Source organism: Cajanus cajan, chromosome 9, assembly GCF_000230855.2.
Source record: "Cajanus cajan strain Asha chromosome 9, NIPB_CcT2T_4, whole genome shotgun sequence".
Taxonomy (NCBI): Eukaryota; Viridiplantae; Streptophyta; class Magnoliopsida; order Fabales; family Fabaceae; genus Cajanus; species Cajanus cajan.
In genome coordinates this window covers 1,785,691-1,805,524 of record NC_138525.1, presented here as the reverse complement: position 1 = coordinate 1,805,524, position 19,834 = coordinate 1,785,691, and the positions used below count along the sequence as shown (strand labels likewise).

The following is a 19,834-nucleotide window of genomic DNA, read 5'->3' as shown; positions in this document are numbered from 1 at the left end:
GAAAAAGTATATTTTCAATATCATTATTATAAAAGTTAATAAAATTACTATATATATAAATTAATCTATGTTCATATGACATTTAACATTATCAAATTAAGTAGCTTTTCATATTGTTTTTTCATTTTATTACTTTTTATGGTTGGAACATTTTTTAAGTTTCATTATTTTTGTGTAGTTAAATTTAATGAAAATCGTATCTTATATTAATAATAAAAAGTGTTTAAAATTGTATCTTATATCTTAAAATAAAAAATAATGATAATGTTTTAAATTAAAAGGATAAAATTAATTCAAATTTTAAAATTTATGAATCAAAATAAATTTTAATAATAAAATAACTAGATAAAAAAAGTATATTTTAATCAATCATTAATCAACACCATTGAATGATTTGTAAAATACTATAAAATCTCAAATGATAATCACATAACCATTATCTATATTTTATAACTCACTATCAATTGTACATTGCATTGTTAAGAGTAACATCATTAAGAGAGTTGAGAATTCTAATTACTAGTAGATGAAAACTATGCAAACAACATTTAAATGTTTTTTTTTATAGTGAAGTATTTAATGAAAGAGAAATTGATTTTATATTTTACTTTTATTTTTAATAGAAAAAATACATATGCTATACTACAAATACTGTCCACTAAAAAATACATATTTAATATTTGAATTATAATTTATTTTATATTTACACAAATTGGAACAATATTATATTTACTTAATTTTGTTTTCTAACATTCGTGTTATTAGACCACCTTGAAAGGAGTAAGAAAAACATTGGTATTGTAGAGAAAATGAATCTTCTGACTTTATAGAGAAAAAATTATGGTAACTTAATGCATTTAAACCGTTGAATTTGTAATAATAGATCAGATTGTAACACATGTACATTTAAGTCAAAATATATATTATACACGTGTCACAATCTAATTTATTTTTATAAATCTAACGATTTAAATGTATTAAGTTACCATAACTTTGATGTTTCAAAGTTAGAGAATCTGAATTCGTATTGTAAATTATATGATATGATTTGATAGGAAGAGATATATGGAGAAAGAAAAAAAAAGTATATATATATATATATATATATATATTTAGGATTCGGATCCTTCCACCTCCATCATCTTAATTTATATCTCTCTAATTTTTTTCTTATTATTTCATCATTTGTTTACTCTTTTTTTTTATTTTTTTATATAGCCCTTGATTTAGTTTTTCTGTGCCGTAAAGGTAAAAGGAGTTGGAAGGCATCCATTTACTTGAGATAAATGAGTGTGTCCATATATTATAAATGAGTAAAACTATTAAAGTTTAAACTTTAGGTTCGTCGATAATAAAATATTTATAGGTAGCTTTAATAAAATTAAAAAGCTGTATATATTGAAAAAATATATAATATATAACTAATATTTGAAATAATTAAGTTTTATTAATTTGATCTTATTTTATTTTTTAATTTATCAAAATTATAATGATGTATCTAAATTTTGTATATATTACTTCAATCTCTCACTGTTAATGTAATTTTATATTTAAATATATTTTTAATTTATCAAATTTAAAATAAATTTATTTTTAATTCTTTAAATTAATAATTAATCTTTTTAATTTCTACAATTTTAAATAAAATTATTTTATTTTTTATACTCATTTATTTTAGAAATTTTATTAAATATTGTCACGTAAAATATATTTAATAATATATTTATTAATAAAAACATAATATTAAATCTAGTTAATATTGTATAATTATCTTAATTTATTATTTTTAGATTTATTATCAGTGATTTGAGAAATTAAAATTAAAATTTTAAAAATTATAAGATTAAAAAATAATTTTAAATTTGACAAAAATAAATAAAATTATTTTAAATTTGAAGTTTTAAAACATATTTTTGATTTTATGGTTGAGTTGTGGTTTTCATTAGCCGATATTAATTAATGCATTTGTAGATAAGATGAGTCAGCAATTTAGGAGGATGTATTAGATTAGGATTTTAAAGAATTTTTTTAGTTGTAAAAAATCTTATGAACTTTAAAAGATTTTACAGAATTTTCATGATTTTTAAGAGTTTGTAAGATCTGCAAGACTTTAAATCAGAATTTTAATAGATTTTGCAAGACTTTTAAGTTAAGATTTTAATGGATTATGCGAAACTTTGTAAACTTTGCATAATTTCGTAGATTTTTAACATATGATAAAAGTTTAAGATTTTTTTTCATACATTTAAATTTAAAAAGAGTGAAAGAGACAAAAATAATAAAAAAAAACAACAATATTTAGACAAATAATAATAATAATAATTCTCCGCAGTATCATGTCCTTTTAAATAACATTCACCTATATATTCATAGTTATATTAGTCCTCAAAGCATCATCTTTTTGGTTTTGCTCCAAGGTTTTAATAATAAGCTTAGAATTATGGTTTTCATTAACTGATAATATTCAAGATGAAGGTTCGTCCACTACTCCAATTAGAAATTCATTAGAATGACATTTTTTACGAAGAAAGTCATGTAGTATTGCACATGCTAAAAATTATTCTAAACAACATTTCAAATTTTTTATAATTTTTGATTTAAAATATTTTATTTATAAATGATTAAAAAAAATAGTAGGATAGCTACCCTACTCTCCTATAACTAAATATGTCCCTGCATTTTATATTGGTATTTGAGTGAAAGTTTTTCTTTCATACACTTTTATTCATTTAAAATATTTTCGAAATTTACAAACATCAATTAGGAAAAAATATATATAAAATTTGTTACAGATACAAAATAATTTTTAAAATTTTGTAATTGCTTTCAATTATTCACTTGTGAAAAAATATGTCTAGTATTAAATTCTAAGATACTGTAATGTCTTGTGTTAATTTTCTTTTTTAAAATATAAAAAATCATAATTTCAAAATATAAAAATAAAAAAAATTCTTAGTAAGAAAATAAATAAAATAATTGTCGAGTCATAAAAGAAGAAATGATAAGGGTAACAAATTCAAGGAAGGGAGAGAGATCACAGTTTTTGTGCTGAGAGGATTCTTCCCCCAACTAAGATCCATTCTTATCTCATTCTACTTACGGAAACCCTAACGCAAATTCATCTTATATATATATATGAGGAGGGTTCAAACGACACCGGTGTAACTTTAACTAAGTGTTACACCGCTCAATAACTTTATATTAAATGTGAATTTTGAAAATCCAACTGTTGGATTGAAAGTTCATATCTCTTAGATCATATATGTCAAATTTTGTTAAAATTGAACAACAACTTGAAGGTAATCAAAGTGTTCATATTTTAGTATATTTTGAAATGTATATATTACGTCAATTTTATTTTATGAGAATGAAGTATCAAATCATCTTAGATTAATATAAAATTTGACATATATGATTTAAGAGATATGAACTTTCAATCTAATGGTTGGATTTTCAAAATTCACATTTAATATAAAGTTATTAAGCGGTGTAACACTTAGTAAAAGTTACACCGGTGTCGTTTGAACCCTCCTCATAAAATAAAATTGACATAATATATACATTTCAAAATATACTAAAATATGAACACTTTGATTACCTTCAAGTTGTTGTTCAATTTTAACAAATTTTGACATATATGATCTAAGAGATATGAACTTTCAATCTAACGGTTAGATTTTCAAAATTCACATTTAATATAAAGTTATTAAGCGGTGTAACACTTAGTAAAAGTTACACCGGTGTCGTTTGAAGCCTCCTCATATATATATATATATATATATATATATATATATGTATTTGTTCTAATAAATCTAAATTGATTACAAGATCATGAAGATTTACGATTGATTATAAATATTATAATATCAATTTTAACTTTTATCTTTCTCTTTTTTTGACGCGTGTTATAAAAAAAATTACTACTTAAAAGTTGAAATTTCAAGTGATGTTATATATATGAAGAACAAAATCGACTAAATAAAACAAAATAGAGCAAGTCAATTAAAGAGGACAGAGAGAAAAATAGAACAAGTCAATGACACCATTATTTATGTATAGGAATTTCACCAAATAGGGGAATGAAATGAGAATACTAGTACAATATTATATATAAGCAGTAGTGACATGAGCATAGAAAAAAAATGAAAAACTCACTTGAAAATTATTGAAACACTTAAAAAGTCATTTTAAACAATCCTTCAAAATCTGATGAATTTAGATATGATTGTTTTATGAATTTGGTATTTATAGATACCACTAAAAAGTCTTTCAAAAGCTCTCTAATACAACAATCTTTTAAAATCCATATATTTTTGAATACTTATGAATTTTTTTAATTTGTAAAAAGTCTTAAATGAATACTAATGAATTTAAATGGACTCTTTAAAAAACCTTAAAAATCCAGATTAAATACTATTATATTATTTTTAAGTGACATAAAATTCTATTAAATACCAATAAATTTTTTTACTAAAAAAAAATCTTTTAAAATCTTATAAAATGATAAACCAATACAGCGATGTTAGTGTATTGTAAAAGTGAATGGTTTGGTGACTGTAACCGCGGTTGCCACATTGAGACCACACCACCATGAAAGGCACCTTAGCTTTTTCCACTCAACTAACTTAATTATAACAACCGCATTACTCTTGCGCACCCTTTACTTTCACACACAACTCTTTCACTTTCCATCAAAGACCAAACAAAACTAACTAATTGCTAGATATATACTAGTTCACTTTCTTTAATATATCCATAAATATGTGGATAAATAAAAACCCTCATCTTTACATCTTCAAATCAATTATTTTGCTATTATTAGTTGACAATATTTTTTTGGTGAAAAAATGTATAAATAAAAAATAACTTCATATAAAAATTTGAAAAGAATTTTATTTCTTTTCTTTTTCTCGTCATGTTGTGTTTACTCAGCTTATAACGCACACGTGTTAATGTTTTTAAAAAATATTCAACATAAACTCTAAAATAAATTATTTATAATAGAATTTCATCTATTTAACTTTTAGACTTCAAATTAATCAGATTTATTTAGCATGAAGCAAACTGACGAATTTATAAACATTGACATGGACGACTGACTTGACTCATTTGTCAGTTCTAAGCGGATGTAAATGTTATTAAACTCTTTTAGATTTATTTATTTCTTATGATAAACCTGAAATAATCTCTATCCATTAAAATGAGTAAATTATGTTTCAAATCTTCTATTACCTTTTTTTTTAACTAAACAAAAGAGATTTATTAAAAAGGAGTACAAAGGTACTCTAACTCATATACAAATACAATAAGTCAAAGAATACTTACAGTAACTAAAAACACGGTACCTATTTTATAACCACAATAAAATAAGATACGACGCTTAAAAAATAATTACTCAGTGATTTACCACATATTTCATACAAGGACAGTGTTTGAAATAACCTTGATGATGACGATATGTGATTTCTCACAAGTAAATTATTGCTAGTAACTTAGACAAAATCGGTTAAAAAATCTCACCCTACATACTCAAATGCTTAGAAACTGAATATATGTCCAAAAAAATTTAGCCAGACAGTGGAGGAACCAACCCATGATAAAATTAATTATTTAGTTAAATGTATTTAGTTATGTTTCTTAATTTATTTGAAATTAATTATTTGAACTTATATATAAATTTAGAAAGAGAATATCAGTAGCTTTCCAGATTTTTTTTTTCCTTCTAGAAATGATAGACCTGGGTATTAATAATTGACGATGGCATTTGTTTTTATGTATGCAATGTAAGATCGAATTGCATGATTCAAAAGTCTCACATGGTACCCACATGTCCTTTCCAATCCTAAGAGGATCTTGAAATAAATTAGTAGTTTAGTATTTATACGAGCTTCATTGGTCAATAATTTTCATTTAGGCATCTAATATGTGAAAGCTTTGTACGCAAATTACGGCATTCAAAGATGAAAGAAAGGGATTTGATGAGCAAAAGTAGAAAGAAAGGCACATGAAAGTACTCCAATGCATCCTTATCCATCCAAAAACACAAGACAAAGGGGGAGGCCACACATACTTCCATCTCCAAAAATGTTACCTAACATTTTCTTTAACACTTTTTTTCTTCCAATATTTTGATTATTAATTATAACAGTATTTAATTTTTAAATTATAATGATCAAATTTTTCATGAAAAAATTTGAAGACTAAAAATTGTACATAAAATGACGCAAGAGAAAGAGAAAACTTTAGCCAATAATGGGAAAAAGGATGACAGAAGAATTTTGTTTATATTGTTTTGAAAATGAAATCAATTCCATCTTTTTAATGAAGATGCACTCTTTTTAATAGAAATGGAGGGGATCCGAATGCCATTAATATACATTGATAGAGTAGGGAATTTCCCTGGCAGATTCCTTCACATCGGATAAAACTGAATAAATACACATTTATTTCATTCAAAATTTTCGGTAGAAGTTTGGGAAGGGATATGTAGCATGTTGGGAGAGAGAACTTCACTCAAAGCAAAACAGGATGAAACTTTGAAGTCCTGCGTTGCATGATTGTTTGATTTCAATTCCCATGCTACGTGATATGTTCTGAAGGTAAGATTCAATAACACCACAATACACGATGCTACCAAAAAGATAAAATAACATTAGTAAATACCAATAGGGTTAGAAGGGGATTCCGAATTCTTAAAACTTTTTGAGTTTGCAACAACCATATTCACAAACTTGTAATCACTCATCAAAGGGCTAGTTATTTTTATTGAGTTATGTAATCACTCAATAAAATGTTTTTCATATAATACTAAGAATCGAGATAATTTAATTCAATTAATTGTTGTAATTAGTTATATCAAACTTGATTCTTACTGATCAAGATAATACATATAAAAAATTAAGCTTTAAGTCAAATTTTTTAATTATATACTAGAAAAATATATACGAGGATATATGTGATGACTCATCATACTATGTTAAGTTGTTAAATTCACTGGTAAATTATAATATGGTATCAAGTTTCTTGCTTTAATAATTATAAGTTTTATTTTGGAACACGAGAAATTGATTAGTACTTTTAGATTTAATTTTTATTTCGGTGAAAATCATGTTTCTTTCCTAAACATAACTCAATCTTTAATTAACAATTTTAGAATAGTGGACATACATGTTAATGAAAAAAAAATTATAACATGGGAAAGGTCAACCATAAATGAAATTGAAACTATTTTATGATAAATTGTTTTTGAAAAATCATGTGAAAGCAGTAATGAAAAAGAAAATAGAAGAAGAGGACAGAAGTGCAGTGAGTGAAAGTCATGGGTGGGGACTGTGTGAGTGAAAAAGAACAAAGAAAAGTCGTAAGCAGCATACCCCACTTCCAACTGCAAAATGCACACAACTTCACTCTCATTGGTCTGTCTGTTGGGGCTGCTGCCTGCATCTCTTCCATTTCCATACCTTATCCTCTCCCTTTCTCTTTCCAACACAATAATAATAAATGCCCTCTGTATATACACAGTACCACATCATTTATATCATATATACTCATAACATACATACTCCAAATACACACAACAAAACACAGAACCTCCCCCAGTCACAACACTACAACACCCCCTCAAGATTTTTATTTTCTTCACTGTTCATACTATTTCCTTTCACGTTATCCTTCCCTTTTTAAAACAAGCCAAGCTGTGCTCAGCTTTTGTTCCCTCTCATCACCAACAGGGTAGTAGGTGTAGGTGTCCTTCATCGTGAACTAGAGCAACAAACACAACACATTCCACTTTGACTTTGGAGGATAACTGGCTCAAGGCCTGAGGCAGGTATGTGAATTCTGAAACCAGAACAACTTGATCATCTTTGTGTTTTCTCTCTGAATTCTTGTGTGTTTCTGTTTTATATGTTTTGATTTTGGTTTCGCTGTTTACCTCCCTTGGATTCCGGTGGGAGTGTTTCTGTATAGTACAGCAGAAATAGCTGGTAGCTTTGTTGGAATCTGGTCAAATCTGGCACTGCCCTTTATTCTTCTTGATAGTTTCTAAGTTTTGGCCGGTTCTGGATATTTTAAATTTAGTATTTCACTAGAAAGTGGAAAGTTTCAATTTTGAGGCTGGGGTTCTGGTTCTTGGGAATTTGTTTTACTCTACTTGGGTTTTGTGGACCTTGATTCTCAATTCCTTGTAAAGGTTAAGGTTTGTACTGAGGTTGTTGTTTCTGAATTGCCTTCTTTTCTGCAAGTTAACAACGCTTAGGAGGAAATCAAATTGAAGCTTCCTACTTCTCTTTCACATTTAGGGGTTGAGTTGAGTGTTGCCTAACTTGCCTTTCCTTTTTCTTTCTTTTTTATTTGTATGTAATTCACAATTCACATACCAGAAATTTTCTATCTGTTTTGGATCTGCTTAAGCCTGCCTAGGTTGTGAGGCAGTTTATTCAAGTTGAGTTTAGTTGTTTTGGTTTTGGATTGTGAATTTGAGTCCTTCCTGGTTTTTACAAATTCAATCTAATTCCTGTTTGAGTATTGGGTTGAAGTTCAAGTAATCATTTGTGGTCTTAGTTTGAAGCTTAGCCTAACATAGGGTGACTTGATTTTGTTGAAGTTTTTTGTGCTTGGTCAGGTTCCCAATCGCTGTGATATCATGGAGTCCCCACAATCTGTTGTGTCACCATTCAAGAGTTCTGTCTTGGGTGAAGCTGAGAAGTATAGGTCTGATATTTTCACAAAAAGCTCAGGTCCTTTGTCTAAGGACATTGAAGTCAATGGAAAGGAAGCTGCTGTGTCCAATCCAGAGGACTTCATTGGTGTTGTTGATGTTTACATTCATCAGGCAAGAGACATTCATAACATATGCATATACCACAAGCAAGATGTTTATGCTAAGATTTGCTTGACTAGTGACCCTGAGAATACTGTCTCTACCAAGACAATCAATGGAGGAGGAAGAAACCCTGTCTTCAACGAGAATCTTCGCCTAAACGTTAGGACGGTTGATTCGGCTATCAAATGTGAAATTTGGATGCTGAGTAGGGTGAAGAATTATCTTGAAGATCAGTTGCTTGGTTTTGCTTTGGTGCCTTTTTCTGAAGTACTAGTGAAAGATGGCAAGCTAGAGAAAGAGTTCTCTCTTTCCTCAACTGATCTATTCTATTCCCCAGCTGGTTTTGTTCAACTGTCTCTCGCTTACACCGGCGCTTCGCCTGATGTTATGGCGATTTCTGCAATGCCTACCGATAAGGAATCCGAATCATGCGAATCACTGGTCAGAGATTTGGACAAAATCGAATTCCCGGATCCGAAAATTGTAACCGAAGACCGCCTGATGGTTTCGGAATATTTTGGCATTCCATGTGAGGAGAGCCAGGGTTCTGATAGCTTGAACACTACTGATACTGAGAATCTGAGTTCTGAAGCAGGTGTTCAACTTGTGGAGAGCTTCTCTGCATGCAGTGTTGAATCTGTCCAACCTCCTAATCCTAAGGCTGATTCTCCACCTAGCAGTGTGTCAACAAATGGGGTCTCATCTCCTTCAGTGGCTGCAAGCACAGACTCATCGGATGCTGCTGCTTCCAAGTCTCCCAATCAGGAACAAGTTTCTAGCATCAAGGAGAAAAATGGGGATGCCAAAGAGGGTGAGAGTGATTCCTCAAATGGGGTGCTGAATGAGCCATTTCCTAAGCCTGTTTTAACTGTGAACATTGAGCCAGAACCAAATGTGGTGCAGCAGGATTTTGTAGACATGTACATGAAAAGCATGCAACAATTCACCGAGTCATTGGCGAAAATGAAGCTTCCTATGGACTTTGAAAGTGGACCAACTAGTTCAGGAAACTCAAGCTCTGAACAGAAGTTGCAGACACCAAAGAGCAGTAACTCTAGGGTGTTTTATGGTAGCAGGGCTTTCTTCTGAACCTTTGGTTGTTCAAGGGAATTGAATACTTTGAGGTGACTTAGATTTTAGACCAAAAACTGATATGAGTAATGAAATGATGAAATAATGCACTGCTGAGTGTTGTTCTCTCTTCTTGTGTACTTGTTGATCTGTTATAGGTAACATGGAATCTTAACTTTGTACTCACAGTCCTATGTTAACTGCTACATGAACCTTTTTTTTGTCTTAGTCTTATTTCATTGTTTTGGATGGCAATGTTTGTGAAAGAGGATTTTTCATCTAGCAAAAGGTTCATGTTGTGTGTAATCACGAGTGGTATTGTGGTCCCATTTTCACATGGCGAATACTATAGTTGATGGGGCCAAATCATTTATGATTTCGCTTTCGTCTATTTCACACGATCAAGAGTACCGTACAGCATCATCATCGATCTGTGTTTCTTTTTCTTTTTTCCTTTTTCATAATATATACAGTATCATGTTTTGGGCCTTGAGCCTGCTTTCTTTTGTTCATGTTCAACAACTTGGGATTTTTGGAATGATGGTGTTTATTAAAGAAAAATAAATACTTCTAAAATGTTTGAGTATGATAGAAATTCAGGTTGATGAAAATATAATCTAATATTTTGGGATTTTTTTTCTTCTCAAGTGTTGAGATTTTTGCAATTTCATAAATTATTCAGCATGTATTTTACTATAATGTCAACCGTTATTTCTTCAATCAACTGTCACTATTATTGTATTATTACAGATTCAATTTTTTATTATCGCATTTATTATTATTGATGATCTATTATACCATTTGGCATTAGTTAGGCCATGTGTTCATACATGTACCATCTTCTGTTAAGTCATTTTTCAATTGAATACAATATCAGTTTTACACTTCTTTTCTTTAAAAAATCAGTAAGTACTTTAAAAGAACCAAATCCTAACATCTAAAACATACAGTACTTCTTATGAGTAATAAATATATTTACAGCAGATTTGAAATTCATTTTAAATTCAAATTGACGTGAATTTTCAAAAGCTAGTATGTGTAACTTCCACATCAATTGTAATAATTTGACGTTAATTCATGAATAAAAGTGATCGTAAAATCATATTCAAACACACTATTAGACTTGGAATTTTAACATGTAATAAATATATTTTTCTTTTCACGTGGCTTCTTTTTCACTAACTAATAAACTATTAATATTTAATAGTTTCATTTTTCTAATTAAATTTAATAATTTCCTTAATATGTGTGCATGTTGTTACAAAATGTTTTCATACAGACCAAATACTTGATTTGTAAATAATAATATCAACTGCCAAACCATGAAATTGGGCAATAAAAACATGCAGTAATTTATTACTTCTACTATTCTTATTTATATGTTTGCAAAACGTTTTGATAGCCTCCATTACGTTTACATATATGACTAGTTCGTCAATAAAATAACTTGTATTTGTAAGCGATGGGACAAATAGTTACTTTCACAACTTTATAAAGAAAGTTGCATGCATATCAAGTAAAAGTTGGGTGAACTTTTATTATGACTAAGTTTTTCCTAATTAGATGATTTGGTTTTTGTCTAGAATTGAAGGATTGATTTAAGCATAGTGGTTGAACAATTATGTTATTATGGGTTGTAGGATGGGGACCAAGTGAAGATGACAAAAGGGTAGGAAAAGTTGTAACAATATTTTTGATTCATTTGTGGGATGAACTATGATATTTGATTGGATGGGCCCACCACAAAGGCTAAGTCTGTGGGCTGTGATGTGAGCATTGTCTCAAACAAAGCAATTCCATAAGGAAAGGAAAGCATTTGCTGTCAAAAGACAGACAAAAACATTAACAAAAATGATACATCCTCCCAAAGTTTTTTACCCAAAAATCCTCCCATTGTTTAAAACTTTAAAATAATAAAATTAAATAAATAATTTATTTAAATTTTTTTTACAGATGTAAACAGAAAAATGGTTCGGAAGATGAGTTGTAAACAACATAAAACCTTAGTACAGAGTACACCCCAAAGTCCAACATAAAATTCTAGGGTTATGCCAATTTTTTTTTAATGTTTTTTTATCGATAAAAGTCGAATTTGGTATAAAGAGTTACAACTAAGATATACATATATATGTTAAGTTTATCTGTTAAACATTTTTTAGTTTTTATAAATATCTAGAGTTTATTTTTACTCGTTCATTTTTAAATATCAGTCTTTGATCCATCGTTTTTAAGATATGTTACATTTTATCTTTGTTAATCTAATTTAACAATCATGTGCCTAGTGATTAGATGTCACCTTAAATTGAATTAGTAGAATTTGCGACACGATAAAATTTGACACCTGGAAAAAAAAAAAAACCAAAAGTCAATGTATTAAAAATAAGAATCGAAAAACAAATTATTACATATTTATGAGAACGAAAAAATATTTTTAACCTTTATTAATTTCAAAATTTATATTTATTGTGAATTCTGATTATTTGAGAGTGTAAATTTTTTTAACTTACAATACATAAAAATTAAAATCATTCAATAAATATAAGAGCCTTTCTAAATTTTATTAACATTTCACATATTTTCTATAATGTTTTATAATTTTTTCATTTTAACTAATTCAATCATTTTTTTTATTTAACCAAGAAACTTGTTAAGGTCTCTCAATGCATCCGATAATATATTTCATTTTTTTTATTATTCATCTTAATTTTAATTTGGTATATTTATATGTCAATTGTTAAATAATAAATGAATATGTACTACATTTTCATAAAATAAAATAATTACTTTCAAATTAAATATTATAAAGAATAATGGAGATTAAAGTTAATAAGTTTTAAAATAATACAAAATAATATATTAAAGTAACAACACGAGTAAACTACTATTTTAGTTCATGAAAGTGTATAGTCCAATTATATTAATCCACAAAAGTATAATCCATCAATTACGTTGGCCCAAAAATAAGAATAAAAATGTTTTATTTAAATAATAATATGTTTTTATATGTAAGAATTATAATGATGTTATAAGGTTCGAACTTAGTACCATAATTTTTATCATTAGATAATAATATTAGACTGATTAAATAATAATATTAATATATGTTTAAGAATAAAAATGATAATATAATGTTAAATTTAACAACTTAAATAAAATAATTAGATATTTTAAAGATTTATTTGAATTTTCCTTGATGTAAAAACGCGTTGTATTTTGAAAGGTTAAAATAGTAATTTACTCTTAATAATAATGTATAACGTTACAAGTAGATAAAACTGCAATGAAAGTAATGTAGAATTGAAAAAAGTAACGTTCTTTAAGAGAGAGAGAGAAAAAAAAACATTGCAATAACGTTAAAAACAAGAAGAAAAAAAGGCAACGGTAATTAAAAAGAAAAAAGCAACGTTCCATTCTCCAACAATTTGATACAATTATTGATAAGTAACATAGTCCACATTAAAATTAAAATTAAAAGTAATGATGTGACAATTTAATTGAGATAGTATTTTATGATTGGAGGGACAGGATTCGGGGACATGGATTGGAGACAGGATTTTCTAGGAAAGGGAATGGTTGTTAGCAGAAGAAGCAACACAATTCTCAAATTTATACATTTATAGCTGACCAAACTAATCCCATGTATTAACATAATGATTAAGCACATTGCATTCACACATTGAAACTTTTCAGGTCAACAAATAATGCGATCGAGAATAATATCTGATTCAGTAAGTTGAGAGATATATATTCGTGAAAAGGGAAAAAAAAAAAAAACCATTCTAGCTTTGTTTTCCATTCAAAATTTCAAAAGATTTCTAAATTGTTATCCATGATTATCATTGCCAGACACTATTGTTTTGGAATTAAAAAGATTCCACCATATGTCCACAACCACAACCTTCAACATAATTGAGGCATGTGCACTTGTATGGATTTGCATGTGACACAATCCTCTAAAATCTCCAACAAACGCTTGCCATGGTGGCCTAGAATAATGATATTCTACACAAGTATGTACCAATTATTGTGCATAGCAAAGTTGCTCTAAGCTGTTTTAATAGCTACGAGATTAGATATATGCAATTATGTGTGCGTGTATGCGTAGAGAAGAGAAAAACAGGACCACATTGTAATGGTGTGTTTTCAGGGGAAAACTGAAAGTGATACAAGACAAATCCTGACCCATATAAGAGTTGGCAATGACCACACAGAATTGGATTTAAGATCCAAATCCAAATTGTCATTAGGAAGGAATCTCAAGAAAGAAAAAACCAAAAAACTCAATAAGTTACTATTGACAAACACAAGTTACAAAAATATCTTGAACCATTTTCCTTATTTTAACCAACCAATTTTGATCCATAAATGGAAGCAATAACATGCTCAAACCACACAGGAAGGAAAGTAACTACTATGAACAGAATAAAATACCAGTGGGAACCAAATTTTGACTAACAATAAACCAAGTATGAAGCTGTATAACAAAGGTCTAACAAAAAAATAATATCTGTCCAGTAACTAATTATTTGATGGGGGATCCAAGATGGATACCCCTCGCATGTTTCAAACCTGATAAATCAAACTGAACTTCACTTACAATTTGATCAGATAACATGTCCCATAAAAAAGATGGTGACAATAACAAACACCTTTGCCAAGCATTACAGTGGCAGAAAAAATTCAAAAATTAATAAACTATCATTAAGCATACTAACGAGTAACGATGGTGCATCTCTCCAGCAATGCACTATTAATAAACTACTGGAACCAATCTTCGTGAGTATATCCCGCAATCTGATTTTACACCTCAATCAAATTCCAAGAAAGGAACCTAGTCTTGAAAAATCAAAAAGACGACAGAACAAAATCCCAAACCTTACACAAAATCCCTTGTAACTGATTTAGCTTATGTATACTTCAAATGAAAGAACACCGTTAGCTATATATTATGAATTTCCTTGCGAGCTGACAGAGATGTATGATTTCACAATACCTCATTTTCTTTAGCAGTTTCCCTTCATCTACTACTGTTATCATAACATATCCAATTACATATCTCCTAAGCAGCAATTCCTGAAACAAGTAGAGATACAATAGAAGAAAATGAGTATACAATGGACATGTTCAAATGCCAACTCTTTCACAATAATATAACACAAGTATAATCAAAATTCATTTTCAATAATGAATCAAAAGGGTGTACTCTATGTCTACATTTTGTTACAGTTTGAAACTCTCAAATCCTAATTATTGAGAAATAATCATAATCATACACAACAAAAGAGAGTAATCTATGTCAACATCTACAGTAGTCTAGCATCTTGTAAGTAAATATAACTTCACATGGAACATCAAACTCCAATATCTTGCATCAAGAAATCCATGCATAAATACTGGAAGAGGAAGCTAAGGGTCTATTTGGTTTGAGAAAACATTTAATGTTTTCACTAATGATTACAAAAATGTCACCTTATTTTTACTTTATTTCCTAATTTAAAATATAACTTCTCAGTTGTTTTCACTATTTCCTATATAAATCTTTGAAAACATAAAATAAAGTAAAAATAAGGTGGCATTTTCATAATTACTAGAAAAAATCAGAAATGAGAACATAAATGTTTTCTCAAACATACCAAACTGACCCTAATATTCTTTTGGACTGAGGTGAGAATTTACAAGGACAATGTCAAGAATTAAGGAAACATGTCATGAAAGTAGGAAACCTAGAGTGTTCTATACAATTGGAAAAAGGCATGAATAATGCTTCCAGGTTATCTTTATCTGTCACAGTTAAGAACATGATGATCATAGGGTTAAAGACAAATGTAATTGCACATTAAAAAAAAAACAGATTTAGTTTTCAACTTCCTTCAGAACAATTCCCATTCTGAAACATAGAAATTCAAAAACACAATTGGTTTTATGAAAAATGGAAATAAACATCAGAAAATTTATAATCTATGATCTAATTTTCTTAGGAGACAAGAATGTAGCTAAAGATCTTACCTCTATTAGGTTGTCTACTTGTTACACTGTAGTTTCCAATAAAACCCTCAGAACTCTTTACTGGATCATCTGAAGCTATACCACCAAGTCCATAACCAAACGAGCCAGAAGCATCTATCTCAGAAGCAGCAGATCGCCAAGCTGCATCACTATAAACTGAACCACTGCGGTACAAGTCCCCATAGGATCCTTCATAACCACCAGTTGGTGCAGTAAATGTTGAGGATTGAGGCAAACTTGGGCTACTGTTCCTTCCATAACCTCCACCTCCTAAACCAATGCTGTTATCTCCACTTTCATAAGTGTTACCCCAAGTACTATACCCAGAAGCAGCCCCTCCACCTTGGTTTGGAACTGATGGACCCCAATTTGTGCCATTATTTCCAATTGAAACACCAAAAGCTCCACTTCCAGATCCCAAGTAAGCACCAGGGCTGACTGGATTATTGGCGGCATTGTTCAGGCCACCATTTCCCCAAACACTCCTAGAAGCCGAGTTCGCAAGAGAATCGCTTCTCCCATTGCCCCCATTATTGCCAATAGGAGTGGTGTATCTGCTTGAGTTGCCATTGTAGAAAGGACTCATACGGCCGTATCCTAGATTGCCACCATAACCGGAAGCTCCTCCAAAACTTGGGTTCAATCCTGAATCCATATTCATTCCCATTCCAAAACTACTGGAGCCAAATGGGTTAAACCCGCTTCTACCACTAGTAAGTGGACTAAACCTACCATCCATCCTGACTCCATAACCTCCAATTGGATTCATATTGAAACCCTGAGCGTAACTGTTTAAGAAGTTACTGGTCCTATTCAAACCAAAGTTATATCCAATCAAAGGGCTCCGTGTAGGTCCGGGGGAAAGCTCTTTCGGAACTGCCCTCTTGACCTCGACCATCTTTCCATTGAGTTCGTGAAATGTTTTATAAAGAACTCTGTCCACAGCTTCTTCTGAATCAAAAGTGATGAAGCCAAAACCTCTTGGCCTTTGGGTGTTGTGATCATACATTACTACAACATCAGTGATCGTACCAAACTGATCAAAGTACTTCTTAAAATCACTTTCAGTGATTGTTGATGGTAAACCTCCAACAAAAATCTTTTTGGTGCGCCCAGGACCCGGAGATCCATGGATGCCACCAGACTGTCTGTTTACAGTTTGCTGATCATCCCGGGGAACAGCTTTCTTAGCTTCAACCTGAAAATTGATATCACAACACACATGGATCAAAACTGCCAAAAAAGTCCCAGCTTAGTACAATGCAGCCATAGAAATCCAAGCACCAAAGTTGCTAAACTTCAGCTCAATGGAGCCAAAAATGATCACACCAACACAGTAGAAAACATAATGATCGCTATCACAAACATAAGTTTATCTAGGTGCCATCACTGCCCATACAAATAACACGTATTGACATAATGCATAGTAAATCTATAATGAAAAACTCACCGTGCGGCCATCGATTATGTGCTTATCCATAATGACTCTTTCAGCAACAGCAGGATCAGAAAAGACAACAAAACCAAAACCACGAGCACGACCAGTGGTGCGATCTCTCATGATCACAGCCTCTATCACCTCTCCATATTTCCCAAAATACTCCTTGAGACGTTCCTCATCAGTGTCCCAGGAAATTCCCCCAATGAAGAGCTTGCCAAGATCCGATTCCATCTGTTCTGTCACCAACCATGCCCAGTTAACCATCAATCACTCATTCTAGTCAACAATTCAATCAAACCACTTATGTTGATCAAAATTCTCATGCCAAACCAAAAACCACACAGCATAAAAATTAGAAATTTCAACACACACACAATCTAGATTATTCAGTGATGGCCAAAATTCAAGTCCCGGAACCAATCCAAATGCACAGCTCATTGAATAATGCATAATTGAGCTCACCCTCCACAAAGATTCAATTTTTCACGAGCAAGAAGAAAACAAAGCGATCAGAAATGCATATTAAACAAATCTGCGAAGAAGAGTCACCTTATCTTGAATCTCAGACAGAACCCAGTTGGTGCTTCAATCAGATACGAAGTGGGTTTTGCCAAATTCGATCTAAGAGAATCGGATCTTTGGAGCATCAATCAAAAAACTCAAGCAAAATATCTAATCCACCCAAGAGAGGAACCAGGCACAAGCAGGCAAATTTTTTATTTTTTTATTTTTTTTATTTTTTAGTTTTTTTTTTCTTTCTTTCTTCTAAGATCAGAGAAGAAGAAATTGAGAGAAGGTGAAGAGATCAAGAGAAAAAAGGGAACAACCCAGATGGGAAATTCACCATTCAAAAGATGAATGGTTGGTGATGGAAACAAAAAAAAAAGACTAATAATAATATAATATAATAATAATAATGAAAGTTTATTTATATGAAAAATTGAATGGCAGGGAAAACTGAGAATGGGAATGAAAACAGAAGATGTGGTGTCATCCTGCTTTTTTATCTTGTTGCTTCCTATGCTTCCTTCCACTACCCACCCTTAATTAATTTCAAACAAACATGCCCAAAACACAATTCACAATTTTTCAATATATAAATACATTTTTATTTATATATAAAGAGAGACACAGACACACTGCAAATCCTCTGCTGCAAGAATATTTGGAGGAGCCAACATATCACAACAGATCGTCGTGTCTTAAGAAAATAATTGTGTATAAACTATGAAGGAAAATTGCAAATCACGTATTTTTTTTTTTGAAAAAAATGAATATTACCATTTTTCATTAACAAAATTAATGTGAATAGTTGTGGGCCTGTTGAATAATTTGTTTGTACAAATCCGCGTATCCCAATTTGCATGTGTATTTTTTTTTTTTGGTAAAGATAAAATATATTACAAAGATGATTGTAATGAAAATTGAATCTAAGTCCTCATACTTTTAATTATCTCAATTCCTCTCACTCAACCACTAGGCTAACCCTAGTGATTATGCATGTGTGCTTTTTAAATATTGGTAAGAGATTAAAAGAGGAAATTATTTTTTTTTAAAAATAGATTGACTGAATTAAGAAAAGTTTATTTTTATAATAATAATATTTTTATCCGCAAAAGTTTATGATGACAGTAATATAATTCAAATCTAGAAATATATATATATATATATATTGTTGAGTGTTGAAAAAAAATTACAAATTAACTTAATTGATAAAATATTGTTTTGTTAATTATAGAATATTTGGAATAATATGTCTCAAGATTTTATGTTCGAACATTGTTACGTTCGTTGTAAATGTAATTCACCAATTCTAATGATGAGAAAAAGATTGTTTTATTAGTGATATTTTTTTCGTAATTGTGATCCTCGGAACATAGAAGAAATTGAAATATATATATATATATATATATATATATGTGTGTGTGTGTGTGTTTTTAATTCAGAAGAAATTCAAATAAAAAAATAGATTGAAGATATTTATTATCGGTGGAAAATTAAGATACATGTATCAGTTAATTGAATAATTAATTAGAGGAAAAAAATTAATTTGACATGTGTTATAAAATGAGAAATACGTGTAATTTTATGGGAAAATATATAATATAATAAAAAGTCAATTTTCTTTTTTCTTTTACACGAAAGTTAATTTACTTTAAAAATAACTATTTAGATTTATAATGCTTATAAGATTAGATTTGATTAGATATTTTCTTTTACTATGTTATCTGTATAAATTGTACATATATTTAAGAAAACTATTTTATGCTTTCCATTATTGGCAGCATGTTCCAAAGAGGAAATTCAATTGGAGATGTTTTCCTCTAACAGCTCACAAAATAAAATAAAAAAACATTTTGGAAAAACGAATGAAATGCCAATATTTCATTCAAATAATTTGGACTAATACTTTCTCCAAAGCGTATATTTATATAGTTTTTTTTTTCCTTCTGAGGAACAATTTTTTTTTATTTGTAAATTATTTAGTGCAT

The 19,834-nt window shown here is 29.6% G+C and overlaps 2 protein-coding genes across 4 annotated transcripts; one reads left to right on the top strand and one right to left on the bottom strand.

The window, feature by feature from the left end:
* Positions 1–7,526: 7,526 nt before the first annotated feature.
* Positions 7,527–10,293, top strand: LOC109805999 (Calcium-dependent lipid-binding (CaLB domain) family protein). Of its 2 annotated transcripts, none has more exons than XM_020368322.3 (2): positions 7,527–7,828; positions 8,624–10,293. In XM_020368322.3, exon 2 carries the CDS (start codon positions 8,645–8,647, stop codon positions 9,911–9,913), a length of 1,269 nt encoding a protein of 422 aa, XP_020223911.1. In that variant the 5' UTR covers positions 7,527–7,828; positions 8,624–8,644; the 3' UTR covers positions 9,914–10,293. The 2 variants fall into 2 exon arrangements, with proteins under 2 accessions (XP_020223911.1, XP_020223910.1); XM_020368321.3 differs by having other exon boundaries at positions 8,606–10,293.
* A 4,092-nt stretch (positions 10,294–14,385) lies between these two features.
* Positions 14,386–18,505, bottom strand: LOC109805906 (heterogeneous nuclear ribonucleoprotein 1). Of its 2 annotated transcripts, none has more exons than XM_020368192.3 (4): positions 17,892–18,505; positions 17,352–17,578; positions 15,902–17,099; positions 14,386–14,968 (listed from the first exon to the last, which is right to left on the bottom strand). In XM_020368192.3, the coding sequence occupies exons 2-4, from the start codon at positions 17,571–17,573 to the stop codon at positions 14,955–14,957; spliced, it is 1,434 nt and encodes a 477-aa protein (XP_020223781.1). In that variant the 5' UTR covers positions 17,574–17,578; positions 17,892–18,505; the 3' UTR covers positions 14,386–14,954. The 2 variants fall into 2 exon arrangements, with proteins under 2 accessions (XP_020223781.1, XP_020223780.1); XM_020368191.3 differs by having other exon boundaries at positions 17,352–17,573; positions 17,892–18,504.
* Between the last annotated feature and the right edge of the window lie 1,329 nt (positions 18,506–19,834).

Bases quoted from the DNA above. Each gene is read 5' to 3' on its own strand.
- LOC109805999 (XM_020368322.3), top strand. From the start codon at position 8,645: ATGGAGTCCCCACAATCTGTTGTGTCACCATTCAAGAGTTCTGTCTTG.
- LOC109805906 (XM_020368192.3), bottom strand. From the start codon at position 17,573: ATGGAATCGGATCTTGGCAAGCTCTTCATTGGGGGAATTTCCTGGGAC. The intron at 17,100-17,351 runs GTGAGTTTTTCA...ATCAATTTTCAG, and splicing joins ACATAATCGATGGCCGCACG to GTTGAAGCTAAGAAAGCTGT.